General features: G+C 51.9%; 2 protein-coding genes across 4 annotated transcripts; one reads left to right on the forward strand and one right to left on the reverse strand.

The window, feature by feature from the left end:
• Positions 1-102: 102 nt before the first annotated feature.
• Positions 103-17,560, reverse strand: EIF2A (eukaryotic translation initiation factor 2A). 3 transcript variants are annotated; one of them, XM_054282787.1, is made up of 14 exons: positions 17,432-17,560; positions 12,955-13,024; positions 12,597-12,671; positions 11,381-11,499; positions 10,262-10,361; positions 9,809-9,891; positions 8,580-8,653; positions 8,291-8,435; positions 7,226-7,342; positions 4,403-4,974; positions 2,457-2,573; positions 1,507-1,635; positions 625-690; positions 103-549 (listed from the first exon to the last, which is right to left on the reverse strand). In XM_054282787.1, exons 2-14 carry the CDS (start codon positions 12,999-13,001, stop codon positions 484-486), a joined length of 1,710 nt encoding a protein of 569 aa, XP_054138762.1. In that variant the 5' UTR covers positions 13,002-13,024; positions 17,432-17,560; the 3' UTR covers positions 103-483. The 3 variants fall into 3 exon arrangements, with proteins under 3 accessions (XP_054138762.1, XP_054138763.1, XP_054138761.1); XM_054282788.1 differs by lacking the exon at positions 17,432-17,560 and adding an exon at positions 13,985-14,063 and having other exon boundaries at positions 4,556-4,974; XM_054282786.1 differs by lacking the exon at positions 17,432-17,560 and adding an exon at positions 13,985-14,063.
• On the forward strand, positions 14,166-16,066 carry SERP1 (stress associated endoplasmic reticulum protein 1). The gene is made up of 3 exons (XM_054282790.1): positions 14,166-14,305; positions 14,394-14,469; positions 14,671-16,066. Exons 1-3 carry the CDS (start codon positions 14,222-14,224, stop codon positions 14,709-14,711), a joined length of 201 nt encoding a protein of 66 aa, XP_054138765.1. The 5' UTR covers positions 14,166-14,221; the 3' UTR covers positions 14,712-16,066.
• Positions 17,561-18,564: the final 1,004 nt, after the last annotated feature.

Here is an 18,564-nt window from a genome sequence, read left to right on the forward strand (position 1 = left end):
CGCGCGCGCCGCCTCGCCAAGGTCACGCGCGCGGCGGGGCGGGGCCAGGGCCGGAGCCCCGCCCCCTGGCGCCCCCTGGCGGGCACACAGCGCTCCGACAGCTCGCTGTTATAAATGCTCTTTATTTCATCTACGGCCCGTCATCGCATAAAGATCGCATCTCTTCTTAAATATAATAAAGCTATCAAATGTCTTTGTCGCCTTCCCTTCTCCCACCCAAATAAGGAAAAAAAATCTGTTCTAGGCAGTATGTTCTCAGAAAAGGAGCGCGTTTCTCGTTGGAACAGCAGCAGAACTGGCTGATAGATACTCATCGCTTGCTTACGGCTTCATGTGCACAAATCTTTAGGAAAACTCTTTTTTAAAGGCAAATGAGCAGCAAATCTGTGGACTGTCGAACCCTTGGTCATCTGCTGAAATGTTTAACAAAACTACATTTTGCATGAACTTTGTGTTAGCACCACACTGGAGCTCGAGGAAGATTTAAACACCCAGTTCTAGGTCTTCCAGTTCCTTAAGGAGAGCAGCTTCTTTCTGAATCTTCTCCACCTAGAGCAGAAAATGTCATAGATGTAGCTTATTATAAAATGAACCTGGAATAAACTGTACAGATCTCAATCATACCTGATTCTTTTCCAGCTGTTTGCCAGCAGCTGCCTGTTCTTTCAGTTGCTCAATTGCCTTTAGTTTCTGAAAACAAACAAACAAACAAACAAAAATATTGGTGAAACAACAACAGAAAATAAATCTTAGAAGTTGCTGATGTGTCTGGAGGCAGGTCTCTATGGAAAGCACAATCCCTTGAACATCTCCAGAAGCTTCACCCAGAATTTCCCACCCATAACACACATTTCTTTCAGGAATAGAACTTAGGAACAGCAGTACTTCATCTCAGAAACAAACACCAGGCATTGTCTCACTGAAGGGCTAGATCCAAAACTGGAAATTACTCCATCACCATCCCTCTTCACCACACATTCTCCTCAAAAAGCCTGGAAAGTTAATCCAGAGACTATGAGCAGCAGGAGGCAGCAAGATAAATGGGAAAGATTCTCTAGCCAGAACTCAACAATTTCTGTTCTGGAATTATTTAATGCAAGAATTCTCAGGACTGGCAGTAAACTTTGCACTCAGGCCACAAGGGCACTGTTCCCTTGGCAGATGCAGGTGCCAACACCCGCGGAAGGCACAGAGCTCCTGTCTGAGCACCAACACCTGCCAGGGCACCCTGGCCCTCAGCTGGGACTGGCTGCACCTCCACGGCGTTCCTGAGGGTCAGCTTTAGAAACTGCCCCCTGTGCTGCCACCTCTGATGGGACCTTCAGGAGCCCTGGACACGATGGCTGCACAGGCGGGAGGGCAAAGGGACGGGGGTACAAATCTGGGACAATTCCGTGAAGGTTCCTGCATCTTCCTGGACTCAGCTCACCTTACACTTGCACCAGGTCTGACAGACCAGCGCTTGGGGGAATACTGTCTGTTAGAAATCTAAGAATCTCTTCGCACCTTTTTCAAATTCTTTATCTTCTTATCCACTTCAGGATCTCCCGTGGTCATGGCTGGCACAGTGTTCTGTAGGGCATTCTGTGGGGTTCTGACCTGGGCAGGGCCTTGGGGTGCATCAGCTTTGGCCTCCTGTAGACACAGAAACACAATATAGAAAATACCTTTGATTACAAAGAGAATGAAAAATGTCTTTAATTACTTTAGAGGATCCATTTAATATTCCTTCTTTCCCCAGTTTGCTGGATGTATTCCAAACTCCAGGATGACTTGCTCAGAGGTACTGCATTATCTATTGATGTGCCTTCCATGGACAAAGGCTTATGTGGAACAGCTCACATGCTGTTTCTTGTTTAACTTTTACTTCCTCAAGGTCCCAACCACACACAGCACAGGGAAACACCAGTTTAAGGGTGATACGACAAATACATACACAAATATTTTACAAAGCAGACTGGGTCATTGTCTGCGAAGCAAAAAGAAAGGGCTCAAAAGCAGTGCTAGATTTTTTTTAAAATAGCATTTAAAGAAATTATTGTGGCAGAGGTTTGTAGTAATTGGAAGGCTAATACCAAAAGCTGACTTTTATCGACCTAGTCAATGAACAGTAAGTGCAGAAGTGACAGACAGGCTGTCTCTGGTCTGCCCTAAATACACACCTCAGCCTTGACCTGCAGGGAACACGAAGCACCCACCTGTTCCTCCCTCCTACCCAACACCAAACCCCATTCTGCAGATGTGAGGAGCCAGAATCACCTTGTCTCCACACTTATTTTAGCTAACATTTGCAGCGACTCAGCAAAGCTGTTACTGCTGAATCACCCTTCTGTAGCTGCTCTTCTCTGGTTAAACTCTGCTGCCCTTCCCACACTGCCACATAAGGCTGACCGCTGCCTTTCGGGAAGCTAATTAACTAATTAACGTGATTCTTACAACGACGACTTTTGCAGTACCTGCTTAGCAGCTTTCTTAGCTTCATGCTTCCTCTGATTTTTGAGAGCTACTTTAGACACTGGCTTATCACTGCCTCCCAGCTGGGGTTTCATGTTCTGGGGTGGCTCATCTTCATGCTGCGGGACATGCAAAATGGTTAAAACCCCACATTCCATGTTGGCACAGAAACCCCAAAATCTACCTCAGACAACATCATATGCAAAGATGAAAGAAAAAAGAAAAAAGAAAGAAAAAGGAAAGAAAAAGGAAAGAAAAAGGAAAGAAAAAGGAAAGAAAAAGGAAAGAAAAAGGAAAGAAAAAGGAAAGAAAAAGGAAAGAAAAAGGAAAGAAAAAGGAAAGAAAAAGGAAAGAAAAAGGAAAGAAAAAGGAAAGAAAAAGGAAAGAAAAAGGAAAGAAAAAGGAAAGAAAAAGGAAAGAAAAAGGAAAGAAAAAGGAAAGAAAAAGGAAAGAAAGTGGAGGAAAAAGTACACACTCCTTGGAACAGCCAAAGAATGGTGAAAAGGGTTTCAAACTCATCCACTCGAGTATGCATGGGACTACCCCATGTGCCCCAATGATTTCATAGTTTTCCAGTAAGTAAACAAAATCATTGTTTTCTATCTCAGAAACAAAACAAAATCCAAGAATAACTAATCACAAAATGACTGAAGCCTGGCATTTTGCTGTTGCTGACAGCTTTGTAGCTCAAACTCCTGATGTCCAGAGAGGAAGGCTGAGTGCAGGGAGGGGACATGGGTGGCTCTTGGGAGGCAGTGAGGGCTGAGAAAGGAGGCTGTTTGGTGTTTTTAAGATAACTCTCAGTTGCGGAACTGTATTTTTTTAATGCGTGTGACAAAACTTTTTGCCCATATAAGTAAGGAGAATTATTTTACTGACTGTTTCTTTTCCCTACTCCCTCTGCTCAGGGATGGTCTGTGAGAGCAGCCCTCAGCATGGCTAACAACAGACTGCTCACAGTCTCCTGCAAAGCACCAGGCTCAAAATCAAAGCTCTCCGGGACCCAAACACTAAGGGTGCAGCTGTTACATGGAATTAGTTATACTCAGCCTACTCTGGAAACTTGCAGAAAGAAACTAATCATACAAGCAGATCACTGTACTGAAATGTGTTTAAGCTGCAGCTGACTTGCTAATGATCCAATCTCCAGTAAGTACATTTACCTCATTAAAAACAAAAAACCCAAGAAAGAATGGCTGTTGGGAGGCTACTCAAGCCCCAGGCTGGCTGGGTCCAGAACTGGCAGGGTCAAGTCACCCAGATCAGAGGCTTCTTTCCTAACCAGAGTACTCAATTTCACCACATGAGTTTAGTGTTCCAGCACATGCTGCAAAGAGTACTACAGAAGGTTGCAAACGCTTTGTGAAAGGACGGTGTTTGGGCCAAAGAGATGAGAGCTTTCTAGCATACATTCTTGCAAACTGTGAGCAGAGTGCCAAGGAGGTCACCAAAACCCCTCCAAGCCCGCACAGTGCCGTCAGCCTGGCCGCTGTCAGCCTGGCTGCTGCTCTCAGCTCCTCCCAAAAGCATGCAGATCCCGAGGCCAAGCTCCAGGAGCCACGGCCGGGCAGGCAGTGCCCGGGGCAGCGGCACTCACCAGCTTGGAGCTGAGGCCGAGCTCCAGGAGCCACGGCCGGGCGGGCAGTGCCCGGGGCAGCGGCACTCACCAGCTTGGAGCTGAGGCCGAGCTCCAGGAGCCACGGCCGGGCAGGCAGTGCCCGGGGCAGCGGCACTCACCAGCTTGGAGCTGAGGCCGAGCTCCAGGAGCCACGGCCAGGCGGGCAGTGCCCGGGGCGGCGGCACTCACCAGCTTGGAGCTGAGGCCGAGCTCCAGGAGCCGAGCCCCAGGCGGGCAGTGCCCGGGGCAGCGGCACTCACCAGCTTGGAGCTGAGGCCGAGCTCCAGGAGCCACGGCCAGGCGGGCAGTGCCCGGGGCGGCGGCACTCACCAGCTTGGAGCCCGTGGCGGGCCGGTGGCGCAGGGCGGGCGGGCGGTACGCCTGCGCGGGGCCGGGCGCGGCGCGGGGCGGCTCGCCGGGCACCGCCTGGTACCGCACGGCTCTCTCGGGGAACACGCCGTCCAGGAAGGGCTGCCAGAACACCTGCCACATCTCCTGGTCCGCCGGCACCTCGTGGGCGTGCAGCACCGAGCCCGTGTAGTGCCAGATCTTGTAGCCGTTGCCCACGCGCAGCCGCGGGGCGCACGTGGCCGTCACGATGTGCTCCCCGTCGGGACACCACGCGAAGTACGTGGAGTCCGAGGCCACCGGCTTGGAAATCAGCTTGTAGTTCTTAACGTCCCACACTTCCATCTGTCCCCTGAGGTTCCCAAACCCTGCCAGCACCAGGATGTGTCCGTGGGGGCTGTAGTAGGCGGCGTTGCGAGGCCCGGTGCCAAAATCGAACACGGGGTCGCACTTCAGGTTAAAAACCGTGGCTTTGGCAGGCATGAAACCATACACGGCGCAGAACTCGACAGAATTGGGGCTCCAGGCAACATCGTAAATAGGGCCGTTTTTGGCTAAAGGAAAAGGAAGAACATGCAGCTGTTGCGAGACACTGTTTTTTCAGAGCAAGCCAAAATAAAATCCATAGTGACTCTTCATGCTTCGCTAAAATGCTGTATTCTAATTATTGACGGTGAAAATTAATTCTGCTAACGACAGAGGGAAAAACAACCTTGTATCTTCTGATAACTTTAGTTACAGTTTGCAACAACAACTGCAGTCATTCCAAATTACCTCTGTACGGCCAGCACCAACACTTTAACAGTAAGCATAGCTTGATATGTAAAAAAAATCCATTTTTTTTTTCCTCAAGTATGACCTCAGGGCCTTCTCAAATTGTCCCACTGGAAACCTGCAAAAACAGGAGTTTTATACCAGCTGGATAATAGCTCCTCTTCTTTTAATCTAAGAAATATTGTGTAGTTCAGCTTTCTAAAGGTAAGCAATAGTGACCTGAGTTATCTGTGGACCATGCCCATGCACAATATTTTATAAGTCAGACTTAAATGTGGGTGAGCACACAAAAATGGCCTTACATGTAATGATCAAAACTTGCTACTGTTAGAAGCTATTCTGGGGGTTGGAACATTAGGATATACTGAAGAATAATGAATTAGTGATGAAAACTCAGGTAAAATACCCAGAGGTAAATACAAACCATATAACTTTTCATCATCTGGGTATATTCACCCATAGTTCAGATAAATGCCAAATGCATTACTGAATCCTTAAATCCAGACTTGACCCAAGATGTTCAAACTGAGTTAAATGGTTCATGTCTGTTGTCACTCTGAAGTCTCATTATCTTTAGAAACAAGGATCACACTGTGTGCTCCCCTTCAAAACCTTATCAGTGACATTAACCCAATGCAGCTCAGCTACAGAGGTGACAGAAAATGACACTTGGTGACAGCAACAGCTGGAGAGATGAGGACAGCTCCATGCAGGCTTCAGAGCTCTGCCAGAGCCTGCAGCAGCACCACATCTTAGTCGAAAATGAAAAGCCCTTTGCAAATGCCAGAGTGGAAAAAACCTTCAAAACTGCACTTCAAAAAAGATCCAACTCCCCAGGCACTCTGAGTCCAAGTGCCACCACTTGCTTTTATCAGTTTGGACTTTTCCTTGAAAAGGAATAGCTAAATTAAATGAAAAGTCTTCCTGTTAAATACAGATGCAGTAGAAATAAAGAACATTTTAGTAGGTATGTAGTTAAACAAGTAGTGCTCTACTTGTAAGCTGGGTCAAACTACTCCCAAAGAGATTCTATATACTGAGTCACGACCCCAATTCTCCTTCCCCAGGGGAGTTACTATCAAGGGGAAACGGGGCACAGTACTCATCCACAAGTTTTGCAGCAGAAGGCAACCTGGAAATGCTCCCAGCCAGCACTGTTATGGAAGTGTTCACATTCACCTCCAGCAAAGGCAGTCCACGTCACCCCACCCCCAGTGCTCCCAAGCACTCCCAACACATCAGCCTCTACAATCCCAAGCAGGCCAGATGTTTGCACACAAGAGCAAGAGCTTGAGAGCAGGAAAAAAGACCCCCACAGCAGAAGTTCAGGCATGGATTTCCAGTTAAAGCTAGACACTGGAATTAAGCACATTCATCTGCTGCCCTCCAATATGTCATTTTTAGGTTTTAAAACACTTTCAGTATTACAATACAAAATAAAGGAGTTTTATTTTCCCACAGATTTCGAAGCGCTGCTGTCACTCTGCCCTGGCTCACTGAGGGCAGTATCTTGCATGTGTTTAAGTGCAGGTAGGACTATTCTGTTTGGTTACACACATTCCTGCCCATTATGGATTCTCAGACATCAACCTGGCTCCATTGTCCAGGTGTTTTCTCAGAAAATGAGTATAGCTCCCTCCCTGTGCACCTGAACACCTTCCCAGTCAAATTATCAGTTTGTATTTACTGGAACCTTTATGTATGTATTAACTGAATGCCACTGACATTAAGATGGTAAGTCTATAATAGGTAATAAAATCCAGCTACTGAAAAAATCCCCACAACAACCCAGAAAAAAGCAACATCCCCCTGCAGAGGTAAAAAACAAACAACAAAAAAAAAAGTGAAGGATTTTTTGTTTAGAGGATTTTGTTCTAACGGTCACTTCATGAGACTAAGGAGCCTGGCAGAGGCAGGAGCTGCAGGGCAGCGGAGCCCAACCCGGCCCCGCCCGCCCAGGCCCCGCCCAGCCCGGCCCGGCCCCGCCCGCCTAGGCCCCGCCCGCCCAGGCCCCGCCCCGCCCGTACTCACGCAGCTGCACCACGGCGCTCTCCCCGCTGGCCGCCAGGTAGTGCAGCGTCTGCTCGCCGTAGTAGGAGGCACCGCTCTTGTCCACCTCGGTGCTGGCAACCACCAGCACGGCCGTGGCTGCGAACACACACAGTTACTGCGGCACAGCTGCTGGAAACCACGGCAGCCGCTGCACTGAACACCTCACTGAGCAACACCAGCTCTGCTATGAGCTCCGACTGGGTGCTTGTGTGGTATCGGTCTCTTTTGAATTGAGTTTTTCCTAAATGCTAACACAAAAGCACTGAATACATTCCTTTCTCTATTCATTTACTGTTACATCACAAGCAAGTGAACATCCTTTGCGGCTATTAAAAAAAAAATTAAACTATGGCAGAAACCAAACATCCTGATCAATCCTTGACTGAAACATTTCTTCAACATCTTATGTATGCACATCTGTTATCCAAAGCTGTGGGGGGTGCAGAGCAGGGCACTGTCTCACCAGGGCAAGGCCCAGCCTGCCCCTTCCACAGACACACGCACCCTAAAATGTCTCGAGCAACAATCTTTGCTGTCTCTCACAGTGCCCAAGCATGGTTTCCACACCTTCCTTTACATTCCAAACTATGTGGGTTGAAGTAAAATGATTTGTACAAAACCATTCTGAAACAGCTCATTGCTAACAAACAACAAAGCACAGAGGCCTCTCAGCTCACCCCAGTTATCGAATGTATGCATACAGATAATTCTACAGGTTAAGATCATATCATCACATGAACTGTTGTTATGTTTACAATCCAATTTCATTATCGACACAGAATGCAAAATTATATAGGAATTTGTCATTCAACTGAAAAATTTACCAGCATGTATAGAATATTTTCAAGTACAACACAAAAAATGATGAAAGTCACAGGATAAGTGCTGAGCACTCCAGGGTGTGCAGAAATGCACCTCAGCAAAGCATTAATGGCCACCCTCAGGATTTATGAACATATGCAAATTAAACACAAACCCCACACAGCAAACAAAGTCAATCCCAAACGAGCACAATATAAAAGTGTCAGTACACAGCTGTTATACCTTTTTTGTTCCACAGCATTGTCACCTTGTCAGCTTTAAAGAAGCTTTTGTTGGCTAGTGCTGACTGCGGGCCCCCAAAGTTGGGGTACTGGTAGAGCCTGACAAAGGACGGAGCACCTTTGCTGCCTGGGACATAAACAGCAACCTGAAACAGCCACGAGATTTCACTGCAGGTTAAAGCCTTGGTAGCACAGAGCATAGTTACTAAAATAGTTACACTAGTACTAAAATCACAGTGGGTTTTTTTTAAGAAAACAAAAAAAAAGATTGGAAGCTGGATCAGAAGTACCTTGGTTGGCTGTGCTCCTGGGGACAGCACAAAATCACTGACCTTCTGCAAATGCAGCTTGTTTGCAATGGTATCTGCCAAGAAAAAGGCCACAGATGTCTGATGTTAATGACAAACCACGTTACCTGGATGTCCTAGCCACAGCCTGCTGTGGGGCTGTATCCTGCATAACGCAGACCAGTAAAGACAATCACAAAGGATCTCTTTTTCTAGGCAAACGACTATTATTTTCCCATTTCACCTACAAAACCAACTTTAATCAAGCCTATGCCTGAAACTCAGCACTCAGTATTTGGAAGTTCAAAAAGCAAAGGAAGCCTCTGAACCCAAGGTGAATGCAGCCTGTGTTTGAAGCAGATGTTCTTCACCTTATCTGTGCTGGCTTCAGTCACATTCAGGGGCCATCACACGGAGGCAGGGGCTCTCCCCCCACACCTCCGTGGGATAACTCTTCCCAACAGGCTGCTCAGGGCACAGCAGCATCCCCCCACAGCTCCACTGCAGCCAGGAATGTGCACTGCCAGCAGACATCCTGCTGAGGCTGACATTCCCCGCTTCCCACAGCTTGACTAACATCACCAGGGCTAATTCTCAGCAAACTGAACCTCTTGTAGCCCTAATTCTTCTATCAACTTCATATTTAAAACAAAACAAAGAATGCAAAACTAAATATAAAACTAAAACCACATGCTGCTGTTCTCCCCTCAGTTTTCTTTTCACTCCTTTACATTTTTGTTCTAATTAGTTTTTATCTTTCTGCTTTTTTTCTTCCCCTTTCCCTTTTAAACACCTATCGACTCCAGATATTCTATCACCAACAGTAAATCTCTGTGGTAAAAATCTTCAGGCTTCACTATTTCATTTTTGCCACCAACTTTTTAATGAGCCATTTTTAGCAATCTATTGACAGAATATGCACAACCCAAGGAAGTAATGGCAGATCACATTTTCTACAAAACAATTTCATGGATCTCATTAAATGAGTAACAATATAGAATAAGGCCTTTTTTACTGAGAATCAGATGCATTTCACATCATGTTAGTCAGTGAAAATATAAATAAGAAAGTGAAATAATGATTCTGAATTCTAAACTGAAATAGAATGTAGGCAGTATTTAAAATAAAAGGCAAGCAAATGAAAAAACAAAGAAAAACCTGAAAACAAAAAACACCCCTCAAAAGAAGCAGCATTTATAGAGGGAATTAAATGTAGAGAAATACTCGCATACTGAAGTTGTTGTTTTCAAAGAAGTGCACCTCATTGTTCACATTTCTGGCACAAATGCTTTCATCCTCTGCCCAGCAAGGACACCTGCACATTAAGGGGAAAGTCAGAAACATGAAATTATGCTCATCATTAGCACTCCAAGATTGTTTTTTCCCTCTACTGTGAACCCACAATGTTCAAACATGATACATTTAATGTGGATAAATTACATCTGCATAGCAAAAATACACAAGTGGACTTAGTTATTGTCTGCTCAGCTTTCCTCTGTGGTGCAAAGTGAGAGTGAATTTACAATAAACTACACACAGACACTCACAGGCACAGACTCTGGCTTTCAGTTAGCAGCAGGCATTGCTTTGAAAGCCAACACCACACTAACAGCTCCATTTACCTGGATCAGATTTTGAAAACCACATTTGTTTGTAAACAATTAGCATCTGGAAGGCTTATTTACCAGTTCTGCATCTTTTTCTGCACAAAAGACTTTAAGCATTTTCCAGTTCTCAGATCATGGAGCTGCAGGTTGGGCACCCCGGCTGTGCCATCCTTAGCAGCTGCAAAAAAACCACAGAGGCTTAAATCTGCTTCACCCCAACATTCCACCTCGTGGTTCTGCATGAACTTCTCGCAAGCATGCAGCTTCTGCCCCGAGGGACCAAACCCACGAATGCTGATTGCTGCACCTATTAACCTCAGCCTGCTGGCATAAAGAACTCACATTTGGAGTGCAGGGTTTCTGCTCCCCACTGCAAGGCTGCAACCAACACCTGCACAGCTCTTTAACCCAAAACCATCCTCAGGGCAAACAACGGAGGCATGTTCTCCACTCCAGTGTTTTGCTCTCACAGGAATGAGGTGATTTTGTCCCTTCACTGTAGTCACTGCTGCTCTCTCTGCAAGCCATGCAAAACGGTTCTGCTGCCCTTAAGCTGTCTGTACTCTCCTCCTGACCCAGGCTAGCCCAGCCTGCCTGCTGCTGTCAGTGACTCACAGCAGCCCCAGAGCAGCTCACAGCTTGGGACGTTCTCTCACCCTACAGCCTGGCCCAGCTCCCAGTCTCCCCACAGCCTGGCCAGCTCCCAGGGCCCAGCCTTGCCCAGCTCTTCCCTCCCAAGGCAGCATTCACGCTGTCTGTGCCTCAGGCAGCACTGCAGCTCTCCGAACCGGCATCTCAAACCCCCAGGGATGCAGAGCAGGAATAAAGCTCTGGACACGGAGAACCCTCCAGCCATGGGCCCCAGGCAGGACACAACTCTCCAGGCCAGCACACCATGTCCCTTGCCTACCCAAGAACAGGAGCTGCCTGCAGGGCACACGGCACCAGGACCACTCACCAAAGCTCAGGACAGACGTGCCTGAGTGGCAGAGGGACTGTGAGCACGGGCACTGCTCTGACAGAGCGTGGGGAGCACAGCCCACGCCAGCTGCTCTCAGAGGCACCCCTCCCTCTGCACGGTGCTCCTGACTGCCCGCACAGCCTCCTGCGCCTTCCCGCACTGCTCATTTGGCCAACACACGTGGGCTCAAAGCCTCCCAGCTGGCACAAAGCCCCCCCAGCTGGTACAATACTCACTTGCATAGGCCTGCCACGTTGCCAGAACGTTATTCTTTGGTGAGAATTCAAGGCAAACTGTCTTTGGGAGATCAAAGGAATGCAGTAACTCAGCTCTGGTGACATTAAAAACATTGACTCTGGAACCAAAAGATGCTATTTCAATAAAACATGCTTACAATAATTAATTAATGCTGAGAGAATTGTTCAAGTCTTTGACTCTTCTAGATCTGCTCCAAATTTGGCCAATGGAACAAAATTGGAAGAGCTTCCCCTGCCCCCCTTGTTTTTACTAAATTTTTCCGAGAGCACATTTTAAAACCAGACACCCAAGCCTGACAGAAACCACTGGTCAAAACATAATATTTTTGTATGCAACACATAAGCTCTAAATATGAGAGTGAACTCTATAATGCACCTGACCTATAAAAAAGGAACCTTGTATTGTAATGTTCACAAGGTGAATAGACTCATTATTTTCTGTGGACTCTACTAATAGATTAATCCCAGAGATCAGGTACTGGGAGCCATGAATAAAAAACCAACCAAATAAAAGAGAGCATGTTGGAGAATTTTGCTCAGAAATGGCTTATAGAGTTTTGTTCAGACATGCCATAATCATATACAGCTGATGGAAAAGTAAAAGGCAGCTGTGAGGAGCAAATTCTCAAAGCCTGTTTCTGTAAACAACAAGGTTCTCAGGCACATTTATGTAAACAGCAGAAGTTCTCCGGTTGTTTTTTAATAACAAATAAATATCTTGTCCTTGGATAAGTTATGGGAAAGCAAAAGTGACAAACATGGAGGCCTTGAGAACCGTTCATATCAGGGTGAGAAAACAAATCTTGGTCTCAATAACAAACCACAGGTATTGAAAACAAAAGGAGGGATTAATGTGTAATCTGCAACCTATGATGAGCTCGGGTTTTGCAATATGTATGAGCTTAATTAACACTGTTATAAAATGTGCCTGGTGGATCAATAAATCGGAGTTCGATGCTGATCAAAGGATGGGTCGTCTCCCTTCACTTCTACAAGAGCATATCCAGACTGCATGGGAATGGGTGCATCATGGGTGCACCAAGAACACAAAATATTTCATCTGATAAACTCCATTTCAAGTGTACATGCAAGCACTTGCCTTAACAGCAATCATCTTTACACAGACAAGAGTAAATGAGGCATAACTGATTACATTTCATACAAGCTAAACATTAAGATAATAAAATGCACCCACTTTTCTCCATTGCACCAGGCAAAGAGGGAGCCATCCTTGCTAAAAGCAACAGCTTTGCAATTTTTTCCAGAATCCCTAAAGAAATGAGAAATGTACATAAGTACCCAACAGTGCCATAGTTGAGGTTTTCTCAACAAAAACCAAGCCAAGAGCTTTCCTGCTGCGCTCCTGAGGAGCCCTGTGTCCCAGTGCAGCCCCTGCTGCCCCTGCCCAGGGACTGTCAGCAAGAGCTCGGGGAAATGCAAAGCCCTCCAAGCCATCAGTGTTCTGAACTCACTTATATTCACGCATTTTTCAATCCCACAGTCTACCCTTATTTTTCAGAAAGCAACTTCTTTAGTGCCAGTGCCAGCAGTACCTTTGGAATGCCACGCTCTCAGTGAAGCTGGGGGGCCCATTCACCATGTACAGCCCCTCGGAGCCTCTCACTGCAGGGGAAACAAACAACTCATTTCAAATGCAGGAAATTGGCAAAGCAGGTGATTTTCTAACTTGTGAACCCTGAGCCATGCACAGTGTTTCCCAACCCTGCTACAAGGAAATTCCCAGGCACAGCCGGGACACGGCCCCGGAGCTGCCACCCGTGCGCAGGATGTGCCCCAGGGTGGGCAGCCACAGCCCCACAGGAGAGCAGCTCTTCTCACGCCCAAGTACAACTGTACAGGGCTCACGCACAGCACAGCCCCCGGAGACCCCAAGGGAACCCCGAACACAGCTGAGGTGTGCCCCAGGACCAGCGCAGCCCTGCCGGACCGTGTTCTCCAGCCCTCCCGTCACGCTCCCCGTTAGGATCCAAACTCACAACAGACGGCAGCGAGCAGCCAAAAATCCACCCGAGCAACTGCCGCCCCCACGGGCCCGAGTGCGGGGAAACGGGCTCGTGTTTAAAGCTCACAAATACAGAAAAGGACAATACGCATCCCTTATGTTGGGGCAGCTTAAAAAGCGAGCCACGGAAAGGGAACACGCCTCTCGAGAAGCGGCAGCCAAAGCCCGCGGAGCGCAGCGGACACGGCAGCGGCTGCCCGCACGCCCCGGTACCCGCGAGTGAATCACCCGCGGCCGGAGAACGAATCCGCGACACGGGGCCGCGAGGGCTCCGCGGGGCGAGGGAGCCGGCGGCGGAGCGGCTGCTCGGGGCAGGACCGGGCCCTCCTCTGGGGCGCCGCTGCTCGCCCTGGCCCAGCGAGCACAGGGCCCGGCGAGCCCTGACCAGCGCCGGGGCCGGCACCGCCGAGAACTCCACGACCGGGGCCGGACTTGGCCACGCCGCGGAAGCGCACGCCGGGGAGGACCGCGCGGCGGGGCACCGGAGGGGCCCCGGGCCACCCCACCCCAACTTGGCTGCCATCTCCCGCGCACCGGCCCCGGGCCCGGGCCAGACGCACCTGCGAGCAGCGGCGCGGGCGGCGCCATCTTAGGGCGCGGGCGGAGCGCTGTTTCCGGTTCCGGGGCGGCGGCGGCGCAGCGGCCGCAGCGCGCGCCACGTTACCGGGCGGGGCGGGGCCTGGGGCGCGTGCGCGGGTTGGCGCGCGCGGGCCCCGCCCCCGGCGCGCTCCCGGCGTGCGGCGCGCGCGGTGCTGACGCGGCAGCGGCGGCCGGGCCGGACCGGGCCGAGCGCGGACATGGTGGCCAAGCAGCGCATCCGCATGGCCAACGAGAAGCACAGCAAGAACATCACCCAGCGGGGGAACGTCGCCAAGACCTCGGTGCGCGGGGCCGGGCCGAGCCGGGCGGGCACGGGCGGGGGTGGCGGGGCCGGGCCGCGCTGCGCTGACGGCGGTGCTGTGCTCGCAGAGAACGGCCCCGGAGGAGAAGGCGTCGGTCGGGCCCTGGCTGTTGGCTCTCTTCATCTTCGTGGTCTGCGGATCAGGTGAGCGGCCGCGCGCGGGCGGACGGGTCCGGCGGCGGCTCGGGCCGGGCATTGCCCCTCCGGGCCGGGCATTGCCCCTCCGGGTCGGGCATTGCCCCTCCGGGCCGGGCGCTGCCCCTCCGGGCCGGGCGCTGCCCCTCGGGGCCCCGAGCCCGCTGCTGGCGCTGCCCGGCGAGCGCTCCCCTCTCCGCTCTCTTGCAGCTATCTTCCAGATCATCCAGAGCATCCGGATGGGCATGTGAGGGGCCGCTGTCGGGCCATGGCCCGCCGGCCCCGGCCGCCGCGGCAGCTGCCGAGGAGCGGCGCGCGGCTCCGGCCGCGTCGCATTCCAGGTCCCTTCACGAGTCATTCCGAGTTTTCTAGCCCGTGCCACAGTGCCTTGAACAGCACCACATGTATAAAGCAATAAAAGTCTGTTGTTGATCTACAATCGTGGACCTACTTATTCGCTGAAGATCCGGCCTGGTCTCTGTAATACGTGGAGCTATACGCGACGTAGGTCCGTAGGAACTGGCATCTGTTTAAACACCGGTCCCAGATCAGTGCCGCCCTCGCTGTATAGCTGGAAATGGCTTTATTTGACGCTGGAAGCCAGGATTCCTGTAGAGGCCGGAGCCCGACCGTGCAGCATGTTCCCGAGGAGCCTCTCTCGCTCCGACCCCGCCGTGCATCCTCCCGTGTGCGCCGGGCGGGCCCACTGCAGCATGGGCAGTGCTCGCCGTGCCCACGCCGCGGCACCGCCTGTAGCTTTGTCCTAATCCACGCCAAACGCTTGTCTGTGTAGGGGTAGAGGGGTGCGAGGAGCTGGCACGGCCGGGCAGCAGCTGCTCTGGACCCAGTGCTGGAGCTCCGTGGACTGCGGGAGCACCCTGGCCAGACCTGCGGCTCCCCAAGCCTCTCCCGGCCCTGCCTGTGCTGTAAATACTTCTTGGACAACTTTCAACAAGTGGTGATAGTTTTAAATTTGACAATGTTGTGTGGGAATATTGGGTGCAGGGGGGGGACACGCTGCCTCCCTGCCCACAGTTCTGCTTCTGTATGTGCAGCTCCTGCAGAGTGTGGTGTGTCTTGCAATATATATTTAATCCTATTTAAGGTAAAACCCGCCTTCAACTCAATTTCTTTTAACAATGGATTCAGTAATTAACTGCTTCCCTACTGGTGATCACAGTTCCTTCTTCTGTAGACGACTGTACCTTGAGATCACGTGGAAAATGCTGCTATTGATCATATTTCCCTGCTGATGGCCCTGACTCCTGCTGGCTCTGCTGTCTGCGCGGTGACAAAGGTGGTGGGAATTGCTCAGCTGGTGCACGCTGTTGCTAAAGGAAGATTTCTCCAGATTTCTTAGAAGACAAATTTTAAGTCTGGTTACACTAGAAATCATAGAAAACAAAATGGGTTGAGGTTACTGAATTGCCTGTTAGCCGTGAAGGAGCAGATCTGTACGCGTTGTATTTCCATATGGAATCACTGGGACTGCTGTGAGCCGGGGCTGCCCAGGGCACGGGGACCTTGTGCTGGGACACCTTGTGCTGTGACAGCGGGGGCAGTCTGTATCATCGCTGATTTTAAATAAAGTTCTTTTCAAACGCAAGCTGTGTTCACTCTGCTGTGGGCAAGGCAGGGCTCTGCTGGCTGTCGAGGCTCGACCATTCACACCGAGCAGGGATTGACTGGCTCTTCCCTGGGAGGAGCCTCTGTGCCATGGGCCAGGCTGGCCCCAGGAGCCTGAGCCGGGGCTGCCGGCGCTCTGGGTACGCCCGGCTGCCGCTGCCCTTCCCTCGGGCCCGGCCATCCCCAGGGGCTCGGCAGGCGCCCCCCTGGCACCCCCTGCCCCTCTGCTCCCAGGGATGGCAGGCGGCCCCGGGTCCGGCTGTGCCAGCGCCGCAGCTGCTCCTGGGCTGTGGGAGCCTTCAGGGCGGTTGTACCAGTTGGTTCTTGGAAGTTCAGTGAATTCTTGCTCTGGTGCGAGCTGGGCAGGGGTGTGTGCAGCGCTGTGCCCGCATTGCGAGGGTCGTGGGCAGCTGCAGTGCCAGAGCTGGGGCTGGGGGCATCTCTGGAGGGCCCTTCTGGCCCCAGCTGTGCTCTGGCTGCATACATCCAGGAACAAATGCTGCAGAACGCCACACTTGTTTCTTTCCGAAACCCATCAGAGCAATACCCGTCTGTTTCCCCTCGGCAGATGCAGTTTGCCGTTGCCAGGCCCTGAGAGCTGAGGCGCTCTGAGGCGCTGGCTGAGCCGCGGCTGCTCGGGCTCCTCCGCGGAGCTGAGCCTGCTCAGCTGACGTCACCAACCACCTGCAACACGCTTGTCTCTCAATTATTGCCTTTTCTTTTCACCTGTGCAGCCTTCTCAAGGCTGGTTGCAGGACTGCGCTTCAGCAGCGCATCAGGAGGGGCACACGGTTTGCTTCCCAAGGCCCTGACAGCTCCCTGCCGTCCTGCCAGGCCTGTCGCAGCTGCTGGCACCGCACAAAGCGCCGCAGCCACGTCCCCGGCGCCGTGTCCCGCCCATCTGCGCACACGCAGCTCGGAGGGGACCCGGCAGCGACAGGAGCCGCGTTCTCCAGGAACAGCCTCGTGGAGCGGGGACAACCCCTGCGCCGAGGCGGGAGCCCGGGACAGGCGGCGGCAGCGTCGCTGGCAGTGACGGCGCGAGGGCCCGAGCGACGGGGAACCGGGCCGAGGCAGCGGATCCTGGAACGGGAACGGGAACGGGACCGAGAACAGGACCGGGCCCGGGAATGGGAACGAGAACGGGAATGGGAACAGGACCGGGCGGGGGCGGTGTGGGGACAGCCCCGCCCCGCTCCACAGCGCCGCCTCGCGGCCCCCAGAGGTCCCGCTGCGCCATGGGCGGACCCGCCCGCCGCAGCCGGGGAAGGCTCGGGAGAAGGCTCGGGAGAAGGGAAGGGTCTGTGCCGCAGCCCGGCAAGGGTCTGTGCCGCCCTGTGCTCACCTCGCCCGGAACCTGCTCCAGAGCCGCCTCACTGCTGTTCCAGCCTCCTCCTGCAAGCGCTCCCCTCTGAGCCAGGGCCGCGGCCTTGAAGCTCTCCTCAGAAAGCATTTCCTCCGTCATCCTCCACTGTTTCCGTAGCTTTTCCCCTCATCTTCTGTCACGTCCGGTCTGAGACGCCGGGCCTAACTCGGAGCCTCCTCTGCCCAGCGTCAGTGCATTCAGAGCGTTCTGTGACACCGCGGCTGCAGCCCGCTCCCCACCCGTGCCAAAGCACACGCTGCCGCGAACGCAGCAGCTGAATCCTTTATACCGAAGCTATGGAACAATGTCGAAAACACGTGTTAGAGCACCCGCACCCGGCGCGGAGAGCCGGCTCCCGCAGCCCGCTCGGCCCCGGGCCGGCCCCAGCGCGCCGGGCCAAGGCCGGGCCCCAGCAGCGCGGGCGGCACCGAGCCGGGCCCGGCGCCACCGGGGCTCCCTGCCACCGGCAGCCGCACACCTGCTGACACCGCGGCGGTGTCCCTGGGACAACTGCTGCTCCTTTTCCTCAGGCAGCCTCTCGACAAGAGCCCGCAGCATTCTCTGACCCTTTCCTACAGTTCACAGGGCTCTCACAAGCCGAGCCGCTGTCCACAGCCGAATACAGCTTATCTCGATGCGAAAACTAAACACAAACCCCCAAAGCAAACCTGACAGGAGCAAAGCAAAGGCTTTCCAACAGCATCAGTTCAATCTTTGTTTCATCTCCTTTTTCAGATTTACTAAATGCTTCTTGCTTTTGGAGAAAGCGCCTCTGCAGCGCCGCGGTGTGCAGGACGCACCCATCGCAGCTCTCACACACACAGAGGAACAGGCATTCCCTCCCAGGGGAGCAGGGCTGCTCCCTCGGCTCCCAGCAGGAACACAATCACCACCTGGGGCAGCTTCAGAAAGGTGTCTCTGCTCTGTTTCACTCAAAAGTGAACTGACAGGTACAGAGCATCCTCCAAGAAGTTTGAATCAACTACTCACCTGAGGGACTCTTGTTCCCAGAAATCCCCAATCTGTCCCTTTTTCTTACTTTACCAGCATCATCCTCATTGCACAGCTGGAGCGAACCACTGATCACACTGCAGAGGAAACGCACATAGCTA

The sequence above is a fragment of the Melozone crissalis genome, unplaced genomic scaffold (genome assembly GCF_028551555.1).
Source record: "Melozone crissalis strain CALT ecotype California unplaced genomic scaffold, PUWL_Pcris_2 ptg000034l_1, whole genome shotgun sequence".
NCBI lineage: Eukaryota > Metazoa > Chordata > Aves > Passeriformes > Passerellidae > Melozone > Melozone crissalis.

Excerpts from the sequence above, each read along its gene's own strand:
- EIF2A (XM_054282786.1), bottom strand. The coding sequence starts at position 14,012 with ATGGCGCCGCCCGCGCCGCTGCTCGCAG. Across the intron at positions 8,436-8,579 it reads CAGGAGCACAGCCAACCAAG|GTTGCTGTTTATGTCCCAGG; the intron begins GTACTTCTGATC and ends TGGCTGTTTCAG. Across the intron at positions 1,636-2,456 it reads CTAAGAAAGCTGCTAAGCAG|GAGGCCAAAGCTGATGCACC; the intron begins GTACTGCAAAAG and ends CTGTGTCTACAG.
- SERP1 (XM_054282790.1), top strand. The coding sequence starts at position 14,222 with ATGGTGGCCAAGCAGCGCATCCGCATGGCCAACGAGAAGCACAGCAAG. Across the intron at positions 14,306-14,393 it reads GGAACGTCGCCAAGACCTCG|AGAACGGCCCCGGAGGAGAA; the intron begins GTGCGCGGGGCC and ends CTGTGCTCGCAG. Across the intron at positions 14,470-14,670 it reads CTTCGTGGTCTGCGGATCAG|CTATCTTCCAGATCATCCAG; the intron begins GTGAGCGGCCGC and ends GCTCTCTTGCAG.